At 37.6% G+C, this 19,687-nt stretch overlaps 1 protein-coding gene across 2 annotated transcripts in view; it reads right to left on the reverse strand.

The window, feature by feature from the left end:
* Positions 1-16,211, reverse strand: part of LOC126823488 (potassium voltage-gated channel protein egl-36) — a 41,330-nt gene extending 25,119 nt beyond the window's left edge. Inside the window, exons 1-2 of one of the 2 annotated variants that reach the window (XM_050552361.2) lie at positions 15,895-16,211; positions 13,242-15,055 (exon numbers count right to left, since the gene is read on the reverse strand). In XM_050552361.2, coding sequence (XP_050408318.1) covers positions 13,242-13,754 — 513 coding nt within the window. In that variant the 5' untranslated portion in view covers positions 13,755-15,055; positions 15,895-16,211. The remainder of the gene's footprint in view (positions 1-13,241; positions 15,056-15,894) is intronic. The other variant, XM_050552362.2, reaches the window with a different exon arrangement.
* Between the last annotated feature and the right edge of the window lie 3,476 nt (positions 16,212-19,687).

Consider the following 19,687-nt stretch of genomic DNA (forward strand, 5'->3'; position numbering starts at 1 on the left):
GCTATGAGGGACTACGGTCTACTCTTATATCGAATTCCAACTGTCAAGGGATCTTTTATGTTTTTCGTACCATCCGAACGACTAGACAGCTGTTCTTGTCAGGCCCTCTGTCCTGCATAACTGACGAGGGAGAACCACGCCGGAAAATCTGGATGAACTTTCTCGGAAAATGTAGGGATCGAACACCCGACCTCCAGGCTAGCGAGCCAGCGTCTTACCCACTTAGCCACCGTGAGCCCCGCCGCTCATCGGACCAAATCTCCATCATAGCTCACTGCATGGCGTATACCTATATTTATCCAACCTCATTTCAGTTTATTCCGCCTTTGGTTTCTTTCAATGGATCTGTCAGGCGCAAACTATAAATTATTAAGCACAGTCTTAGCTTTGAGAGCCTCTAATGATCGTTTTACATTTTAACTCTAGTAAAGCGTGTTATTTGACATCTAAAATAGCTTTATAAAACAGATCGTAATACTGGCTTAGTTTTTAATCTAGGAAAAGTTCCGGTGATCAAAGATAAAGTTAATTGATTAAATGCAGGTGATATTTCTTTTTGTAAAAAGCAGGTCGTTAATTATATTTACCTTCTCGTCTAACTATCGATAAAGGATATAAAAGATTTGACGTGATTCTTAGAATTCATACGTCATTATATTCATATTTAGCCTTCAAGTAGAAGTGGCGGTGTGTGTAGGGGGGGGGGGGCGTCAGTTAACAGATATTTCCTTCGAATTTTTCAGCGCGACGTTCCCTTGACATGAGGGGGGTTGGATGACTGAATGGTTAGCGTGCGCGCGCTGTATCATAAAGTCTGTCATTGAGTCGACTGGCGTGGTTTCGAATCCCCGGTTGTACGTGGCAAGGAGTAGGGTCCCCTGTCCAACCTCGTGGGTTTTCTCCGGGGCCTCCGGTTTCCTCCCACTGCTAAAGACCCCTGCAAGCGAATTATGTAAATAAAATTTAAAAAAACATATGTTAGTCGCGAAATGACCTAGTTTGTGTCGAGTGGACGTTAAACCCCATTTCTCTCTCTCTCTCCCTTGACATGACCTGGGAAAGAACGTCTTGACAGTTGGAATTTGATGAATTAGGGTAATCTGATTGAAACACAGATCCTATTTCGTTTCGTTTTTTTTACTACACTAAGTTCTGGAAGAGTTGTTATGTAACCCGCATTCTGGTTGATGTGAGGGATTAGCCAATAAAGCGAGTTCTTGGCGTGCAGTGCACGGAACTGTGGGTATCCCACTAGAAGTCAATACTGATTGGTTAACCAAATGCCTGACGTCATAGGGTCAAAAGCCCCTCGTATGACTCCTGACGTGATCTTCCACTACAGCCGGTCAGATCTTCATGTAGTGGGGGGAATCGCAAGTATAAAAAAAAACGAAACGAAATATAAGTCTGTATTTTAATCAGATTGTGTGTAGGGTGCAGGGCTGGATTAAGACCTATAGAGCCTCTAAGTACTAAGAAGATTATGGTGCCCCATACAGTATACAATTCAAAATGTAAACCATAAACAATCCGCCAAACACGTTTTTCTGGAGTTTTATATACGTCATTATTATGAGAAAAAGGATAGCAGCAAGAAAAGACAAAAAAACAATGAAAAACTAACTAAAAGGTCTTAATTTTTAAATTAAATATTTTGAATTCATCATCTAACAAGCAGAAATTCTGTGATGCCTCCCTTCCCATAATGCCATAAGCACGTTATTATTTTGCTTAACGGTTAATCCAGCACTTGTTCAGTGCTGGTGACAACAGTTGTGGAGGTGGGTGTGGTTATTTGGTGGTAATTTGATTGGATACTATTAGATTGATTTTAGTGCTTAGCCAATCAAAATTGAAGTATCTACTAAAATTTGGATTTTATCTTTAGTTAAGACTTCGAGAAACTGGGCCCCCAACTGGCAACTCAAACTTGTCTGTAAATACAGATTTTTTTTAAAATTTAAAGATGGAAAGTCTCATCCCCAGTCATCGACATTGCAAACATAACTTATTGGTCAATTTAAATCAACATTGATGTTACAATTGTTATTTGTAAGACGAAATTTACATTTTCAAATTTTCACACGATTAGCGTGCCAAAATGCTTTCGAGCGCCATTTGTAATGAAGCGATATCACTGAACGAGGCTAAACATGCACCATGGGAAAATACTAACGACCTAGACTCGAATAACCAGACGCCAAAGACCGCCATTCAATTTGGACTCTGCGCGTATTACAGTAAAAACATAAACGATTAAATGTTAATCAGTTTATATACATTCATATTACATTATTGTATGCGTTGCGACCCATTTGTGCCAATTTCTAGCTGCCAAAGAATAAAGATTTGGCTCCTTTAACTGACAGTCTCATATTGCGTTTAAGTGTTTCAAAACACAAGTAGTAAAAAATCAATAACTCGAACACGTTTTTATTAATTAAAGATGTTTTCTATTGACAAATGTAACGTAATCGCGTATAAACAGATTTCTAGTGGCCGTTCAATTAACACTTACCTTGCAGAGCAAATAAAGACGGACATGCGCCGTACAGTGTGCTATAATGGAAATTTTTCCCCGACAACATTTGAATACCAACCATCAAAGGGCTCTGATACCTAAATGCGAACGTGCACACGGAACCTCGGGTATTTTTGTCCCATCCGAAAGACTAGACGCAGTCTATGTCAGACCCGCCGTCCTGCACCACTAAGCCTTACTACCTGATCCACGTCCTGAAATAACCTAGCAATGATAAGAGGAACTTAAACACTATCTCTTTTTAACACAGCCGATTGATATAACAATTTAATCACCCGGGTCTTTATTTCATTAAAAATTTTGTATGAACTGGCAATATTAATTAGACTCCAGTAATATTATGTGCATATTTAATATTCAAACACACTTCCTATACAGGTGGCTCTCGAAATGACGTCGAGTGGACGTTAAAGCCCATTTCACCATTTCACTCTCTGATAAATATGTAAATACATATAAAACCAGTAATAGAAATTCGTAAAGCTATAATTATTTATTTAATAGCATATTTCACAGATATATGTTTAGAAAAAAAAAGTACCCGCAGGATTATTCTTTTGTTGAAAATATCGAATTCCCATTTCCATTTACAAATATAATAAAGAGTAATATTGCAATATTGATTAGATATGGGCTGGAAGAACACATCATGTACAACCTCAACTGGATAAACATAAACAAAAGTATAAGAATTTTAAATTATATATGAATAAATATTTTAGATATTGGGTTCTACTTCACCAACCTCGTTGTAACATTGATATGGGCGGAGGGTCGACTTTTTGAAAATGAAATGAAATGGGGTTTAACGTCCTACTGTTCTGCTCCGACAGGGCTAATGAAGACGGACATACGCCATACAGTGTGATATGAGGGAGATTTTACCCGGGCAGCGTCACTACGGCCTACTATTATATCGAATTCCAACTGACAAGGGATCTTTACGTGCTGGACAATGTGTACACAAGACCTCGGGTTTTGGTCCCATCCGAACGACTAGACAGCTGCCCTTGTCGGGGGGTTGGATGGCTGAATGGTTAGCGTGCGCGCGCTGTATCATAAAGTCTGTCATTGAGTCGACTGGCTTGGTTTCGAATCCCGGTTGTACGTGACAAGGAGTAGGGTCGCCTGTCCAACCTCGTGGGTTTTCTCCGGGTCATCCGGTTTCCTCCCACTGCTAAAGACCCCTACGCGCAAGCGAATTATTGAAATAAAATTAAAAACCATATGTTAGTCCCGAAATGACCTAGTTTGTGTCGAGTGGACGTTAAACTCCATTTCTCTCTCTCGCTGCCCTTGTCAATCCCTCCGTCCTGCATCACTGACAAGGAGGAACCATACCAGACTGGATGAACTTTCTCGGCCAGTGCAGGGATCGAACACCCGACCTACAGGCTAGCGAGCCAGCGTCTTACCCACTAAGCCACCGTGACACCCTTTTGAAAACAAATACATAATGGTCACCGTGACCCTCTTTTGAAAATGAAAGACACATACACATACATAACGATTGATGGTGTAGAATGACATTAAGCAAATGCATTTTTAATTTACTTTTAAGTAAACAAACTATTAAAATTGATAAACCAATATCACATTTAATGCACGCCTCGTATTTAAGATTTTTTTTATTGGAATATTGAAATGCAAGGAATAATTATGCCTTGGTGACTAATGTTATCGGTATATAATAACATTACACTATTAAACAAATGCATTTTAATTTATTTTGAGGCAAACATAAACTATCAATATTCAGAAATCAATAGCACATTTAATTTACGCCACGTATTTAAAAGGGGGTCACGGTGGTTGAGTGGGTAAGACGCTGGCTCGCTAGCCTGGAGGTCGGGTGTTCGCTCCCTGCATTAGCCGAGAAAGTTCATCCAGATTTTCCGGCGTGGTTGTCAGTGATGCAGGACGGAGGGCCTGACAAGGACAGCTGTCTAGTCGTTCAATCTGATTAAAATACAGATCTATATATTTCGTTTCGTTTTTTTATACTTTCGATGGCCTACACTACATGAAGATCTGACAAGTTATAGCGGTAGGTCACGTCAGGGGTCAAAAGACCGACTTATGACCCTATGACGTCAGACATTTGATTAACCAATCAGCATTGATGTTACTAGTGGATTACCCACAGACCGTTTCATTGGCTTATCCCTGACACCATTCAGAACGCGAGTTAAATAACAACTCTTCCAGATCCAAGTGTAGTAAAGACAAGTAAAACGAAATTTTAAACTATAAAAACGAAACGAAATAGGATCTGTGTTTTAACCAGATTGATCTGATTAAAATACAGATCTATATTTCGTTTTTTTTTTTTTTTTTTTACTTTCGATGGCCTACACTACATGAAGATCTGAGGTCATACGGGCGACTTTTGACCCTATGACATCAGACATTTGATTAACCAATCAGCATTGATGTTTATATTGGATTACCCAAAGTTGCGTGCAAAACACGCCTAAAGCTCGCCGTAACAGACCGTTTCATTGGCAAATTCCTCACACCATTCAGAACACGTCAATGATAACAACTCTTCCAGGTCCTAGTGTAGTAAAGACAAGTACTGTGTCTCCCTCGAATCACAATAAATATTTATGGTGAGACTTGAGTTCTCACCTCTGTAATGGCCAACACTGATTTCAAATGGAATATTAATATTTAAGCGGTCGAAACAAAATCATCTGGCGACCATTTTGAATACATGACGATGGACTGAAACGGATGTAACGTTCATACCATATTTTATGACATTCCAAACCATTTGAATTTTGACTGCCAAATATGTAGGACTCTGGCAGACAAGGTTATTATGATCTGATCATACTAAACTTACGCTGTCTGTCTACAACTAGCTCCGCTTGAGAACAGAAACTAAGCTAGTTGGCCGACGCTCTAATTTCTAACTCGACGATTTTGGTCGAAAACACGAAGTACTTTGCGAATTGTGAGATGTATTTATTTCGTTTCCATTTAATAAAATAAAGAAGGCTTACCTAGTCTTTGTGTGTGTGAGTGACAGATGTGAAACGGAGTAAACTCGCATTACAAAATAGCATACCAAACTTTCGATATGGTGGTCATTCAGGGCAGAGATCGATTCTCGAAGTAGTTAGTTCTCTGGGTGCAGAATATAGTAAGATCCGCCCACTAATGCGAATATTACAAATTCTGGTATACGTAAACATACACTGACACGTGAACGTTATTTGTAAAGCGATCAGTGGTACGTCTTCATTAACACAAATACTATACACAATATGTGTTCAGGATTAAGTTAGAGTAAATAGTAAGAGAACTTCGGAAATTGGAAACTATAAAAAAAAATGAAACCCTAAAATTTATGAAATACGTGTACACGTTTAAGCTTAGATGATGTTAAAACAAGAATCAGGGTTACGTGTCGCGTTGGTCCTGGGCGTTATTTACTTTTTAGTTTGCACTGGTGTTAATCTTAAAGGGACAATAACACTCTTGCTGGCTTGACAGCTCCAGAAAATAAAACATAGCCTTATTCTAAGTACTAGATGTGTTAGTGTCCTACCTGTTGTGTAAATTATCCATTAAATCATATTTTACTTGTCCAAAGGTTTCAAAAATATTTTTCAATCCAAGTCACATTTGAAAAGCTTTACGTCAGGCTTTTCAAATCATTTAATTGAATTTTTCCAAATTTTTAAATTAGGTGTGTTAAGATGAAATTTGCATCATCAATTAATTGGAATATTGTAAAATAGTACAATTTGTTGACCAGAATAAAGATTAGGACATATTATTCAGTTACAACAAGAGTGGTATTGAGCCTTTAAAGTGGGTGACAATCAGTTACATTTTATTTTTTTCACTGTGACCTATTTCAATGCTTTTAAGTTAGGAAAATTTAAAAATGAAACTTCACCCGTCAATAATGCTGCACGAACACTTAAAGAACAACCAAGTTAAAGACAAATATTTAATAACCCAGCATTGTCAATAAAGGAACCGGAAGAGAGAAAGTGACATATATCGATGCTTTTAAGTTAGAAAAATTTAAAAATGAAACTTCGCCAGCCAATAATGCTGCACGAACACTCAAATAACAACCAAGTTAAAGATGAATGTTTAATAACCCAGCATTGTCAATGAAGGAACCGGAAGAGAGAAAGACACACTCGATAACACAAGCATTCAGTACCATTCAACACTACTCGGTACTGACGCTTAACACTGTCATGTCGAACGGAATTTGATCTAATTTTAAGACCGAGAGATAGAGGGGGGGGGGTAGATAGACCCCTAAACGCAAGCAAATTATTGAAACAAAATTGAACCATGTGTTAGTCCTGAAATAAACTAGTTTGTGTCGAGTGGATGTTACGCCCCTCTCTCTCTCTCTCTCTCTCTCTCTCTCTCACATTATTAATGATATTATCTAATTTTAAGAGCGAGCGAGAGAGAGAGGGGGGGGGGGAGTAGAGAGACCGCTTAACGCCAGCGAAATATTGAAACAAAATTGAACCATGTGTTAGTCCTGAAATAAACTAGTTTGTGTCGAGTGGATGTTACGCCCTCTCTCTCTCTCTCTCTCTCTCTCTCTCTCTTTATTAATGATATTATGGTCTGTAGTATTCTGTAACCTGTAAAACAATTATAGCGTCCAATATATTGTTTATGAGTTTATGGACTACAGCATTCGTCGAACTGTAAATCAATTTTACTGTAATTAAAAGAGATCAGGGTTAACACATAGCTCCTTAATACAGTACTAAATCATGTCATACTGTGAAACTAATTATGTACATGTAACATGTTTTTTCTCTCTTTTAGATCAGGAGATAAAATGGAATGAACAGAGATGAGGTTTAACATCTTACACCAATTGGGCTATTGAAGACAGACATATGGCAAGCAACCTGCTGTGGGGAGGCTTTTGCCCGGGCAGTGGCGCTGGGGCCTATTCTTATTTCGATTTCCAACTTTTAGGTGATTAAACATGCATTATGCAAGAGCAAAATCTGCTTATTACAAGTCTTTCTTTAGGCCTGAAATGTTATCTAAATTATCAATTAGACATTAATTAACTTATCCAGACCATAATAAACTCTTGATGTCAAGGATAGCCTTCGATGTTGGCTGGATTAGATTCCTATATGCCGCTAACGGTCATTGATTATTAAATTTTTAAAAAGTGGATAATCGAGACTATGCTGTTTATATTAATGATTTTAGTAATGATGACCGAGACTATGCAAAAATTTCACCCGCTTCTTTCTCGGCTCATAGTGGATCAATTTGACTGAAATTTTCAGCAAATTCCCTTTACACTATCTAGTTTTTAACTATTATAGCGAGAACTGCCATCTCTTTTATCTTATCTCCCATAATGTATCTTTAAGGTATAGGCAATTATACACACGGGACCCCCTTTTTGTCCGATTCACCTGGGCCACTGATAAAGGGGAACCCAGGCTGATAAATTTCTCGACCACCACCGGGATCGAACCCGATAACCCCGGCTAGTGAGCCAGTGCCATACTCATAGAGATATCGTGACTCGAAGCAATAAAATAATTTACTAAATATGTACGAAGGCTTCAATATCGATCAAAAAGACACATTCTTGGTAATTGGGCAGTTTGGTAAATAGAATCCTCCGGATCCGCTAGTAATGTTAATAGTAAATGCAGAATCAGCACAGAACATATAAAAATTGACTAGATGTAATTTTTCAGACCTTATCAATAAAACAAAACATGATATATTATCCGCGAACTGATCAGATACGCCGCACCCACATCTATAAAACGAGAATGGTAGTTATTTTTTTCTTATTTTCAAATCATTTCCAGATATAAATGTGAAATATTTTTTAAATATCTCGCCATATGTTTAAAGGTTAGTATGAAATATGTTCTCTGTCCAAACTCTCTGCTAAATAATCTAATTGGTGTGACTATTAAAATGTGAAATATTTTTATCATATCTCGCCATATAAAAAGTTAATTTGAATTATGTTTTCTGTCCAAACTCTCTGCTAAATAATCTAATTGGCGTGAATATTTGTATCCTCACCTCAACACCTCATCTGGGCACTTATCTGGATGTTGGTTCGCACAGATAAAAAAAAATATATCTGGCTTTGGTTTATCAAGAAATGAAATGGAGAAGATTAATGGAGAAGGTCACGCGTCACACAGTTGGCAGGTTGGAACAGAAAACTAGGACGAAAAACTTCATTTCATTCATCCATTTTATCCATTCATTCAATATTGTCAACAAGGTTATGAATGAATAAACTAGAACACATACTTATGGAAGGACAATATTACTAATGTATTTGGGCGACTTTTGGAAGAGTATACTCTCAACATTATTGGGAATTCATTTATATTGATTAAATTAAACCTGTTACGGAAGCACAATATTGATTTATGCATTTCTGAAATTGTATTTGCATATACGCCAACGAGGTATATAATGTTTGAATGTTTGAAATCCATGAATAAGAAACTATGCGAAAATGTTTGTGTTTCTGGATCAAAGATATTTTTCATAAACAGTGATTGAAGTTGAGTAAATTCTTAACTTAAGTCTGAGAATGCTTTGTGAAACTGGGGCCCGGTGTTCGATCCCTGTGTTGGCTAAGAAAGTTAATCGGGATTTTCCGTCGTGGTACCAACGTGTCAGTGTTGCAGGGGTAACATCTAATGGGACATAAAACCCAGATCTGGGCAAAATGTCCCCCATAGCACACTGTATGGCGTATTTCCGTCTTCATTAGCCCAGTCGGTGCAGAAATGTAGAACGTTAAACCATGAGAATGCTTTGTGAAACTGGGGCCCGGTGTTCGATCCCTGTGTTGGCTAAGAAAGTTAATCGGGATTTTCCGTCGTGGTACCACCGTGTCAGTGTTGCAGGGGTAACATCTAATGGGACATAAAACCCAGATCTGGGCAAAATGTCCCCCATAGCACACTGTATGGCGTATTTCCGTCTTAATTAGCCCAGTCGGTGCCGAAATGTAGAACGTTAAACCATGTTTAGTCTACTGAAAGAAGCGGCCAACGAACATGGGTCCCATCTTTCACCACGAACGAACATGGACCCCAAAAGAGCATATATGCGAAGAGAACATGCATAAAGGGTTTCCCGTACTTATACCTATTCCACTCAGTATCGGATACAGGTGTAGAGAAGCCCGGGGCTATTCTAGTTCTGAGACCCCTCCACCCGGTGATTAGAAGACGAAAAAGGCGCGTTTTAAACACAGCGGAGTAAAACCGAGGTCTCGTGAACATAATCGATTTCGAAATAAGAATAGGCCATAGAGCCGCTGTCTGGGCCAAATTTCTCTCAAAGCACTGTGTGGCGTACGAGAGATAGAGAGAAATGGTGTTTAACGTCCACTCGCACAAACCAGTTCCATTTCGGGACTAATATATGGATCAACTTCATTTCATACGACCCTAATCCTTGTCACGTACAAGCAGGGAGTCGAAACCACGGCATTTGATTCAATGACAGACCTTATGATGCAACACGCACGCGTTATTCAATCGGCCCCACCGGCTCCGTATGGCGTACGTCCGCCTTCATTATCCCAGTCAGAGCAGAAAATTAGGACCTAATGTTAGGTTCACACTATCACAATTCGTGCTACAATTGAAATCGTAGTTTTAATTCTGGAGTAATCGTGGTGATCCTATCAGGTCTTATCACATATTGAGTTCAGTGTAACAATCGTGTTGGCCGTATCGGAACGTATCTGCGCGTATAGATCGTGAACTCAATAGAGACAATCCTATCGTAATGCATCACACGACAGTGGGAACCCAACATTAAACCCTATTTTGTTCAGTTTCGAAGTCTGGCATGATTTAGTGCTCAAAGTGTATGAACCAGGAAATAGGGTTTCTACATTAACCTTATTCTCTCTTAATTACTCCTATATGTATTGACATTAAGTAGTTCTACCGTCTGGCGAATACTGCGGATTATTTTGTCATTAGAGTCATGCCAGTGTCAACGTCAAACACACGGCTATAATTATGTTCTTCCTCAGCGCTATCACTTTTTGCCTTATAAAAAAATATATTAACGCTACCGAAAGAAATGGTATATATAACAATTAGCCATTTCGTTATATATGTATATCGATATCCAATATCTTTTCAATCTAAAGTGGGTTAATTTTTCGTGAAAGTGTTAGTTTTTCCTTCTTTATGTTACTGACTTCTATTACGATTTTCAATTAATCGTTATAATACAAACCGCGATCAATATACTTTGACCTAAACTAAAAACTACACAGCGGTATTATGAATGAAAAATATGGAAGGTGTTCGATTTTTTTAGATCAAGGTAACATAATTATATTAGAATTAATCATACATTTGTATTTCTAGATCAATATTTAAAAGGCGCAAAAATGCGTATTTTATGCGGATAAACGATTAACAAAGGGAACTAGAATATAAAAAAAATTAATTGCAATGGCAATTATTTAAAAGAAAGAAAAAATAAAGATGCATAATTATATGAGAATACACGATTCACAAAGGGCGCTAGAATAAAAAAAAACAAGTGATTGCAACAATTATCTAAAAGAATGGTGCAAAAAGGCGCATTTATACGCGGATAAAAAAATACAGACACAAAAGGAATTAATGCTATGTGAAAATTGATTACAACGCCATTTCTAATAGTGCATAAAACAGTCAGTTATTCTATAGGAAAGGTATGGAAGGGTGGGGTGGTTAATGTATCCCCAACGGAATAATTTGGTTATTTTGTCACAATAATAATGGTAATTTTTATTTCTATGGTTATGCGTGCTATATTGGGTATCGTCAACGGAATAATTTGGTTATTTTGTGGCAATTATAATGGTAATTTATATTTCTATGGTTATACTCATGAAACTCTGTTTTATCTAACCCATGAAACATTGTATCATCTAACTCATGAAACACTGTATTATCTAACTCATGAAACACTGTTTTATCTAACTCATGAAACACTCTATTATCTAACTCATGAAACACTCTATTATCTAACTCATGAAACACTGTATTATCTAACTCATGAAACACGGTATTATCTAACTCATGAAACATTGCATTATCTAACCCATGAAACACTGTATTATCTAACTCATGAAACACTGTATTATCTAACTCATGAAACACGGTATTATCTAACTCATGAAACAATGCATTATCTAACCCATGAAACACTGTATTATCTAACTCGTGAAACATTGCATTATCTAACTCGTGAAACACTGTATTATCTAACTCATGAAACATTGTATTATCTAGTTCATGTAACACTGTATTATCTAACTCATGAAACGTTATATTATCTAACTCATGAAACACTGCATTATCTAACTCATGAAACACTGTATTATCTAATTCATGAAACACTGTATTATCTAACTCATAAAACACTGTAAAATATAAATTTAACCATCAACTACTTTATGGCACCATGGGCAGATTGTTTGTCTGTAAATCGTTTTTATTTTTTTTAAAGACATATCTAAACTATGAAAATCTAGACGATTATAGAGGATGTGGCTGTTCCACAATTTAGGCTGCTAGTACAATAAGGTGGATCAGTCTCATTTCATAAAATCTGTCAAAAATAGTATGTTTGGATATTTTTAAACCAGAACACTAAAACTGACATGCTTTGATAAAAATGATAAAATGATACAAAGTTGTTAAGAAAATCTGCTAAAAATGGATTTATTTGAAAAAATCAAATGATATTTTTAAAATCAACAGCACTTGTCCACCTTATTGCACTCAGTTCGGTTTAAAATACAAACAACGAATATCATTCATTAAAACAACAGCATGAAATCTACATTCGCTCAATTAAATTTAAATAAAGAGTCTCCGGGTTTCAAGATTTTTCAGACCCGGTCGTCACTTGTCAGGGGTAGTGAGTGCACGTTGGATACATGTTAAAGCATCCTTGATAGTGAGAATTCGAATAAAAGTGGGCGGAAATGCCAATGTCCGGGCAAAATTCTCCTTCTTCACATTGCACAAGTAGCCATGGAAATACAAAAATAACTATCTTTATATTTCAAAATTGCGCAAGTGTTGATGAGATACTAAATCACTTTCCCTTTTTATAACATGGCAATTATATTAATGATCTCATAAACTTAAAATAAACACAACAGTTCTTTGAACAAAAATTACTGTATTGTAATCGGAGCTACGTTACTACAATGATTCTCCAGAACACGACAAGAGAATCATTGTAGAAAAGTAGCTCCGATTAAAATTATTGTTTTTCATAGAAATAAAATCGAATGGGGTTTAACGTCCTATTAATCTGCTTCGACCGGGCTAATGAAGACGGACACACGCTATCCAGTGTACTATGAGGGAACTTTTGCCCGGACAGCGGTGCTACGGCCTACTCTTATTTATCTTCAATTCCGACTGGTAAGGGTTCTTTAACGCGCACACCAATGTTTACACGGGACCTTGGGTTTTCGCCCCATCCGAACGAATATACCCCACGGACAAGGAAAAATCCAGATAAACATTCTCGGCCAACGCAGGGACCGAACACGGAACCTCCGGGCTAGCGAGACAACGTCTTACTCACTGAGTCACCGCGGCTGCCGTGTTTTCTTAAAACGTGTTCAATTACTAAACGCTGTTTAAACACTTCATAAACTTACCTTAGCTGCGGTTGATGAATTCGGCTTGTCTAACAGTAACCAGATTCTGTGTTTCAGAAGATGTCTTTTACTTTTAGTAGAATTGTTATTATCTAACAGACCACTTTCATCCGCGATTCCTTCTTTTAAATTATTCAAAACTTTTTCATCTTCGTCAACTTCGAACAAGCGCTTCCAGCAACAACTTGAAACTATGCTTATATCCATTCCCCAAAATTCCAATTCCCTTCGGATGGCATTTCCGCAGAGTTTATGGGACAAATGTAACTCGGAAGTCCTGTAATAATTCAGGATACACGCAAAGGCCTCGGGGTCTCGATCAAAGAAAAATTCTTTGTGGGCACTTCGGTAATGAACAGAACTTTCCTTTAGATCTGATAATTTTGTGTTCGGAATTCTTGATAATGTTGATCGAGTTGTTACAAATATTTTACCACCGATGTTCAATTGTATTAAATCCATGTTCCAATTTGCAAGCAGGTTGGTTCCCTGTCCCTTGTTACTCCATTTCATGGGTATATTACAAGTACCACGGCTTCAATAATGTTCAATCCACGACAGATTCAAAACAATGAAGCGATTTCACGGTGAGGCGCGACAATTGTATTTGAAGCGGTTATAAATAACGAGCCGTTAGAGGCAATCGGTTAATTGTCGTGCGTTTCCTCTGAATAATATACGTTATGATCGGGTTGATTATTATTCCCAATCACAGTTTCAATTCACCGCTGGCACAATTCTCTATTGATCTGAATTAGTACATTAACTTCTATATATATATACCTATATATGTCTTTCTACTGGTTCAAATAAATATACCTACTCGAAGTACTTCTATAGCTATGAAGCTTTCTTAGTCTGGAATCAGAATTAAAATACTCAACTCGGTACTAGATACACTAATGTCCTTCTACTGTCTGCAATAAGTAGCTATGAATACGCGCAACTTTTGTAGTCTCAGATCTGAATGAATATACTAAATTCTGTAGTAGATACGTATATATACTCAAAGTCCTTCTTCTGTTTGGAATCAAAATAAGTCTCGGTTCTAACTTAATTCTGTACTGTATACTAAAATTACACTTGAAGTCCTTCTACAGTTTAAAATAAATTTGTCTCGTCTCAGATCTGTATACATATACTCAATTCTGTACAATGCACACTTAGCGTCCTTTTGCTGTTTGAAAATAATAGTCTCGGTTCTAACTTAATTCTGTACTGTACACTAAAATTCACTTCTAGAGTTTGAAATAAATTTGTCTCGTCACAAATCTGTATTCATATACTCAATTCTGTATAAAACACACTTGAAGTCCTTCTGTTTGAAATAAATAGCTGTAGATATACAGAAGTTTCTTAATCCCAGATCTCAACCAGTAGAGTTACAACGTGTGAGGCGCTTTCTATATGTATTCGTATTAACCGTCTACTGAAACACTGATACTGTTCTAACCCAGGCGATTGTGTTACACGAAGAAAACAAATCTATGCCGTTAATGCAAATATCTGTGTATCTGTAATGTTCGAATTGGTCCATTTTGTCCTGTTTCATATAATTTATAGATTTCTTGCAATATATAGTCTCATAAATAACATTGTGCGTCATTTATATTGACATGTGTATGGTGCACGACGAATACATTAAACCACTAACATTATTTTACATATATAAATTTGAAGTAAATTGTGGGCTAATCGATGTCCTCGCTGGCATCATATTCCCCAAATCTGGATTCTAAATCAAACTGTTAGTCTGCTGTGTATAAAATAGTGCTCAAGCATCACATTTTCATCGCCAAGTCTATTTTAAAATCCTGTAAACTACAGAAAAGATGAGATTTAAAAGACATAAAGGTGCGAAGCCGAACTTATCGTCATAATATATACATTTAAATGTGTGACGTTTTATTTTGTATCTAGGAAACAAATGGCGCGGAACGACATTTGCATTTTTCGGATAATATCTCAATTCTAACGACTTGATCTAAAAACAAATGGACTCAAATCGATTTTTTAACATTTAATTAAGAAACTAAACCGATATAGATAATCTCCCGGCTTTGATTCAATCCGATTAAAAGGAATCCTATTTCGCCCAACACGTATAGGTGACCCTAGCTTGTTCATATCGTCTGCAGTGGGTGGGGGGTAAGGGGTAGTGTGGCCGAATGGTTAACGCCTGTTCGTTGCAATATAAGGTCTCTCATTGAGTCAAGTGGCGTGGTTTCGATTCCCGCTTGTACGTGACAAGGAGTAGGGTTGCCTGCCCTTCCTCGTGTGTTTCGTGTTTTCTCCGAGTTCTCCGGTTTCCTACCACTGCTAAAGACCCCTACGCAGAAGCGAATTATTGAAATAAAATTGAACCATGTTAATCCCGAAATGGACGTTAAACCGCAGCGGATTTTCAAATTCATCGCATCTTTGTAAATGATGTACAGAATTAAATCGATTTTGAATTGAATATCTGCAGGATATTCAACTAGATTGATTTAATTACATAGTAGTACATTGTTATTAACTATGATATAACTCGAGGCAATTGATTATTATTTTTTGAGTCCGGTTTCTATCTCTCTTATTCATCATTCGTCCAAACGTGTTGTCAACGTTGAAATGAGCACACTTTATACAAAATATAGTCCCAATGGTTTACCTTTCACCATGATGTGGCACATTCAATTCTGCTTGTTAATGAGATACCGTGTTAACTTCTTTCTCTCCAGTAGATCCATGTCAGAACCAAAGCTCCATTTAGCTATGACGAGTGATGGGTCACGTTTTCTAGGACAACAGCTTCCATTTTTAGATTATTGAGAACGTTCACAAATATAGCTACTTTGATATTTACCTTCTTATAGTTTTATATTTTGATAATTAACTGCCGATATGTCTAACTTGTGGTCTATCCATTTTCTGGTAACTGTTTGACATTTGATAGAGAATATTCGTAGCTGAGAGGCAATTCTTTTAGACCAATTCCAGCCTCGCATCATTTTATATGTGGAAAGTAATATTGTGTTATCATTAAATCCGACAACATGTTGTCGCTTTATGAATATATTTGTATTCATTTCCTGATTTGGAAAACAGATTATTTGTTTATGCCATAGTAGTGCAGTATGTGTTGCGCAGTATGTGTTCTGTTTGGTATGCTAACTTTTTTTTTCTTTCTTGATATGTAAGTTTAAAATTCATCTATTTTATATTTATGAAAACATAAAACAGGCATTATGCAAGAGCTAAATTTGCCCATGGCAGATCTTTCTTTATGCCTTAACTGTTATAGAAATTATTAATTAACTTACCAAGACCATAATCAACTCTCGATGACATCGGATACACTAGATTTTCAATAGATTTAAATATGATTTGCGGTTGATGATTTAACGTAAAAATGGATAATCGAGACTCTGTTCATTATGGTAACAACGGTAGCAATAACAGTCGAGGCTACTCTGTATGTTTCGGCGATAACTCGTCTCAGAGCGAAGTAATTTGACTGAAATTGTCAACATATTCCCTTTTCATTATCTATTTTTAACTATTAACTCTTATAGCGAGAACTGTCAGCTCTTTATCTAATCATACATAATCCCCCTTCAAGTTAAATAACAGATCTATTTTGAGGGCCATAATGGCTCAGGCAGAAAATATCCTTATAGCACACACTCTATCTTTATTAGCCAGAGTTTAACGTCCACTCGACACAAACTTGGTCATTTCGGGACTAACACATGGGTTCAATTTCAATAATTCTCTAGCGCATGACAGGAGAAAACCGACGTTGGACAGGCTACCCTACTCCTTGTCACGTACAAGCAGGAAATCAAAACCAAGCCAATTACAGACCTTGTGATCCAAGGCGCACACGTTAACCATTCGGCCACCAAACACCCTGCTCGTCTTCATTAGTGTGGTTGGCGCATATCAGTAGCAAGTTAAACTTAAAGCTCCATTTATTTTTATTTGTATGTGTTTAATTGTTGAAACGTTTTGTGCTTTTGTTGCTAATTAACGCTAAATACCCCCTGCCCCCTCAACTTGCCCCGCCTTCATCTCATTGCAATGCTTGCTATATCTTACAGAATGACCAATGAAATAATCATACAGAGAGGAAAGGGTCTAATTCCTTGCCTCTGAATTATGCTGTGTTTACGAGTTCAAAGAAAATAAATAAATAAATTCTACACGCAGCGGATTTAAGGCTCGCTGGTTTACCACTCGGACGGGATTTGTTGCTAAGCAACAAATGTCCACTGTTGTCACCTCGCGAACGACCTAATACCTTACCCTAAAATTTGTTTAAATGTGTCACGAACAGTTCGTAATTTCAGCAAGATCATGGATATATTTATCAAGACATGAATATAGCCAGGCTATCGAGCATCAAACCGATCAGCAGTAAATAATCGTTTGGCCGCTACTATCACTGAAAGAGATGAGAGGGGTGATATCAGAACGAAATAATTAGCTCTCACTATTAAATGAAATAAAATGAAATGTTGTTGTTTGTTTTTGGGTTTTTTTTAGGTGGGGTGGGTGGGTGGGTTTTTTTTTTTAGGTGGGGTGGGTGGGGGGGGGTTGTTAGAACGAACGAACGAACGATGGGGTTTAAGGTCCTACTGTGGGGATGGTTCACGCAAGTGGTGGTGCCTGATTCCATCTGGAATTGACCGAGCAAGTTCATTATTTTGTAATTTCCGGCCTGCTTTCTCGTATCAATGGTTGGGAGTTGGATGGCCGAATGATTAGCACTTAGAACGTGTGCGCTGTATCATAAGGTCTGTCATTGAGTCAACTGGCGTGGTTTCGATTCTCCGCTTGTACGTGACAACGGGTATGGTCGCCTGTCCAACCTCGTGGGTTTCTCCGGGTCCTCCTGTTTCCTCCCACTGCTAAAGACGGCAACGCGCAAGCGAATTGTTGACATAGAATTGACCTAGTTTGTGTCGAGTGGATGTTAAATACCCCTCTCTCTCTCTCCCTCTCTAATCAATGGTGCAGAAGGAAGGGCCCTGCATAGCGACGGAAATCCTAGGTTGACCCGTGTTCTCGTTGGCGTGCACGTCAAAGAACCCTTGACGGATAGAATTCAAAATATCCCTCACAGCATTACAACATTAACCCTTTAACCCTGTTGATCCAGAAACGTAGGACTTTAAACTCTATTCATGTCATTTGGGACAGCTCATTTGACACATTGCATGACACTGAATTCTTTACGTGACAGTTTCATTGGCATTAAATGAATAAATCCCATTTGTTATCAGTTTTGCCTCATTAACTACATCACAATATTATTTGATATCCATTATGTTTAATTCAAATATTATAGACGGAACTAAATAGTATTAATTATTTTACACTGTAGCATGGACACAAAATAAACAGATTTAGTTTAACAACGCAAACTGTAATATGTTAATCTATTTTTTATTACTGTTTGTATAGTTCATTCACCGTTTTGTACTTCACGTCGTAGTTAAACTCAATATACCATGGTATTAATGTTGCAAATTTATTTTACATTTAGGATCGATTAGCTATGTATCCGGTATTTTATATTTAGCCACGGTGGTTCGGTGAGTAAGACGTTGGCTCGCTAACCTAGAGGTATCATGTTCGATCCCTGTATTGACCGAGAAAGTTCATCTGGATTTTCCGGCGTAGTGCAGGAAGGAGGGCCTGGCAATGGACAGCACGGAAAGCCGAGGTCCGGTGTACGCATTGGCCTGCATGCAAAAGAACCCCTGACAGTTGCTATTCGATATTAGAGTAGGCAGCAGGGCCGCTGTTCGGGCAAAATGTCCCTCATAACACATGCCCGTGTTCATTATCTCAGTCGGTGCTGAACAGTAGGACCTAAAAGCCCATTTCATTTAATTTTTAAACATTTTATGGTGAAACAGTAACAACATTTAAGGAAATTAAATAACGCCTTAGATCCCACTATTGACTTCGATATTGTGAGCATACTAAACTTAGGCTATCTATCTACAGTTAGCTAGGCTTGAAAACAGACAGTCCTAAATAGACGATTTTAGTCGAAAACACTAATACTTCAAGCATTTTGCTAAGTATTTTTGTTGAATTTTATGCGTGGAAATACGCCCACAAAGCGTGGAAATAACGCCCACAAAGCAGAAATGTTTCGACAGCAGCTTATCCGAAAGGAAATCATTGACGATGAACAAATTTGATATTTCGGCAAAATGGGTTTATGTCCGGAACTGGACGTCTCAGATTCCTGAATATCTAAAGGCCAAAGTGCATCACACCATGTTTAAAAGAAATTAGTCTTGGTCACCCAGACCCTCCAAGTTCCATTGCCCATGCGTAACCGGGAGTTTGGTTTTTTATGTGGTTGATTAACCAGTATTTTTCGCCAAGTCAAGTAAGAGTTGCGTCCCTTGCCACAATAAATGATAATCCCACAATTCTTGCAT

This window comes from Patella vulgata, chromosome 6 (assembly GCF_932274485.2).
Source record: "Patella vulgata chromosome 6, xgPatVulg1.2, whole genome shotgun sequence".
In the NCBI taxonomy this organism is placed as follows: Eukaryota; Metazoa; Mollusca; class Gastropoda; family Patellidae; genus Patella; species Patella vulgata.